Below are 3,019 nucleotides of genomic sequence, written 5' to 3' on the forward strand. Positions count from 1 at the left end.
TAATGTTTAACAGGAAAAAACGTTGGAAACCGAAATACCGACTATATTTGGTCATACTGGAATTTTTTAAACAATTTCAACAAGTTTAATTCGAACACAAAAATAAATTTAACGACTAAATATGCAAAAAAAAAAAGAAAAAAAAAAAAAGAAAAAAACTAAACTTGGTTATCCTTTACATAAATAAATCAAAATCAACGTATAAAATTGATGACACATTTTTTAGGGACTAAACATCACAATTTTGACTCTAGAAAGAAATCACATGTTTCACCTGTTATTAAAGTTTTATATCAATTAGAATTTACATCAACAGATTCTTGCATTTTGAAACTTTAGGTTTTTTAGAGTTATAAATAATTATAAAAACAAGATATAAAATAAACAAATTTCATTTACATGTGTATTAATTTTATACAACACATGAAACCATAATTTAAAGGGTGATTCGTGTTCAAAAAACGTTACACATTTACTCAAATAAAATAGAATTGCATATTTTCTATAAAACACCAATTTATTGCATATATCATAAATAAAAATTCATATAAAGCGACTAAACGTAAATGAAAAACAAAAGAGGTTAACTTCTTACAAATTCACCGTCTTCTTCCACAGAAATCATCAAATCACCACTCCATAACCGGTCAACAATGGAGCCCTCCGCCTCCTTCAGCTTCAAGAAGTCACCAAGATCGTCGTCCTCATCTTCCTCACTCCTTCTGACAACAATAATTCCGGTAGCAATGCTCATCCTCCTCTCTTCTTTCTTATTCTCTACCTCCACCCACCACCACCATTCTTCAACACCACCACCACTCATCCTCCAACCTCCGCCGTCACCACCACCACATTCCTTCATCAAAAGCACCTGCGACACCACTCTCTACCCTTCTCTCTGTTTCAATACCATCTCCTCAATCCCCATTAACCTCCACCACGACAACCATACAAAAACGCGCAATGTCCTTAAATTCTCTATCCAGAAAACCATCAATCGTCTGGCCATAACACGTTCAAGAATGGCCGCCATGAATTTGAAGGTTCGAGAAAAAAATTGGGTCCAGAATTGCCTCGAATTGCTTGATTTGTCGCAATACGAACTCCAAGAATCAATGAATCACTTATCCCCTCCTTACGATGATCCACCACCGTATGCCGCCATCAAGAACCTCCTCAGCGCCGCCATGACTAACGAGAACACCTGCATTGAAGGTTTTTCCGACTTAAAACTCAATGGCCCCAGCCAGACACGATTTGGCCGCTTATTTCAGAAATCTCTGACACCGATCATGCGAATGATCAGCAACTGCTTAGCCATCACCAACTACCTCGAGACCATCGGCTCCATCTACACCTTCAAAGATTCACGTCTTACGTCCAAGGGCGTTTACCGTGATCATGTCCCGTCGTGGATGACCGCCGCTGACCGGAGACTGATGCAGACATCTCCCAGAATTATCCCGCCCACCGTCGTTGTAGCTAGAGACGGCACCGGAAATTTCACAACTATCGCCGCTGCAGTTGCAGCGGCCCCCAGCCGAGGCAAAGGTAGACACGTGATTCAAATCAAAGCAGGGATCTACAAGGAGAATCTCGTGATTCCGAGAAATAAGGCTAACATCATGCTCGTCGGAGACGGAATGAACTCAACCATAATCACCAGCAACAAAAACTTCGTCGATGGCTACACCACCTTCACCTCCGCAACACTAAGTACGTATCAAATTCGAACTCTAATCCTACTCCTTCCGAGTTTCAATTCGTTTGATTAATTACAATTACAAATTTACAATTACATTGATTTGATCGGTGCAGCTGTTGTGGGGAACAACTTTCTCGCAAGGGATCTAACAATCATGAACACCTCCGGTCCAGAGAAACATCAAGCGGTGGCGCTAAGAGTAACCTCCGACGCTGCGTTCTATCACTGTCAATTCATCTCCCATCAGGATACACTCTACGCACACTCCCTCAGCCAGCTCTACCGAGAATGTGCAATCCATGGCACAATCGATTTCATCTTCGGAAACGCAGCAGCAATCTTCGAACGATGCCTGATCCTCGTTCGCAAACCAATTCTAGGTCAAAAAAACGTGATCACAGCACAAGGCAGACTAGATCCCAACCAAAACACCGGCATTTCCCTCCAGGACTGCACGATAATGGCAGCACCGGACTTCAAAGTGAAAGAACGAGCGAATTTCTCAACATTTCTAGGTCGGCCATGGAGGAATTATTCGAGAACTATCGTGATGAGAAGCTATCTAGGTGACATTATAGATCCACAAGGTTGGTGTCCATGGAATGAGTATAGCAACCTGGAGACTGTTGAATACATTGAGTATAATAACTTTGGACCTGGTGCAGACACAAGGAAGAGAGTCCGATGGGCAGGTTATCATAATAATTCAAGAAGAAATCTTGAGAAGATGGGGATTCAGTCGTTTTTACATGGAGCAGATGAATGGTTAAAGTCGACTGAATATTTGCCCCTCTGTAGTGGTCTCTATGCAAAATATTGTAAAACAGGCACTACACAGGTTCAGTGAATAGTAAATGTAATGTTGTACAGAATTGTAATTTTTTAGATTTTTTGTTACATATACAGCTTTGGTAAATTTCTTATTTTGTCACAGCAAATTTAGTAATTTTACATTCAGTCTAATTACAGTGTTGTCAATGTTGTGTGCTCCACTTCTAAATAAATTGAAAAGGTTATTGTCAGAGAGAAGTCCTAAGTTTTTTGACCTTTTACTTTGAAAAATACTGGAAATACCCGTTATAGTCATTTTTTTTTTGGGGTATTTCAAAATTTAGTTATAAAAACACACTTTTCCGGCTATAGACATTCATTCGGCGGAGGACCCTCTACGGGGCTCCGCGTAACGACGAATTCTCCGCGGAACTAAAAATGTTGTACGTTTTGAGACTGAGCAATAATTGTCTGCATAGACAGCTCCGCGGAGACATTAAGCCCTCTGCGGAGTGATTGTTTTGGATGTTCATTAAATCCTCC

At 40.3% G+C, this 3,019-nt stretch overlaps 1 protein-coding gene across 1 annotated transcript; it reads left to right on the forward strand.

Annotated features, from left to right (window-relative positions):
• The first annotated feature begins 574 nt into the window (after positions 1 to 574).
• On the forward strand, positions 575 to 2,690 carry LOC145112573 (pectinesterase 3-like). Its single transcript, XM_079048724.1, has 2 exons — positions 575 to 1,716; positions 1,819 to 2,690. Exons 1-2 carry the CDS (start codon positions 654 to 656, stop codon positions 2,550 to 2,552), a joined length of 1,797 nt encoding a protein of 598 aa, XP_078904850.1. The 5' UTR covers positions 575 to 653; the 3' UTR covers positions 2,553 to 2,690.
• The last annotated feature ends 329 nt before the right edge of the window (positions 2,691 to 3,019 follow it).

Source organism: Lactuca virosa, chromosome 5 (genome assembly GCF_052849685.1).
Source record: "Lactuca virosa cultivar CGN04683 chromosome 5, Lactuca_virosa_CGN04683_v6, whole genome shotgun sequence".
Classification (NCBI taxonomy): Eukaryota; Viridiplantae; Streptophyta; class Magnoliopsida; order Asterales; family Asteraceae; genus Lactuca; species Lactuca virosa.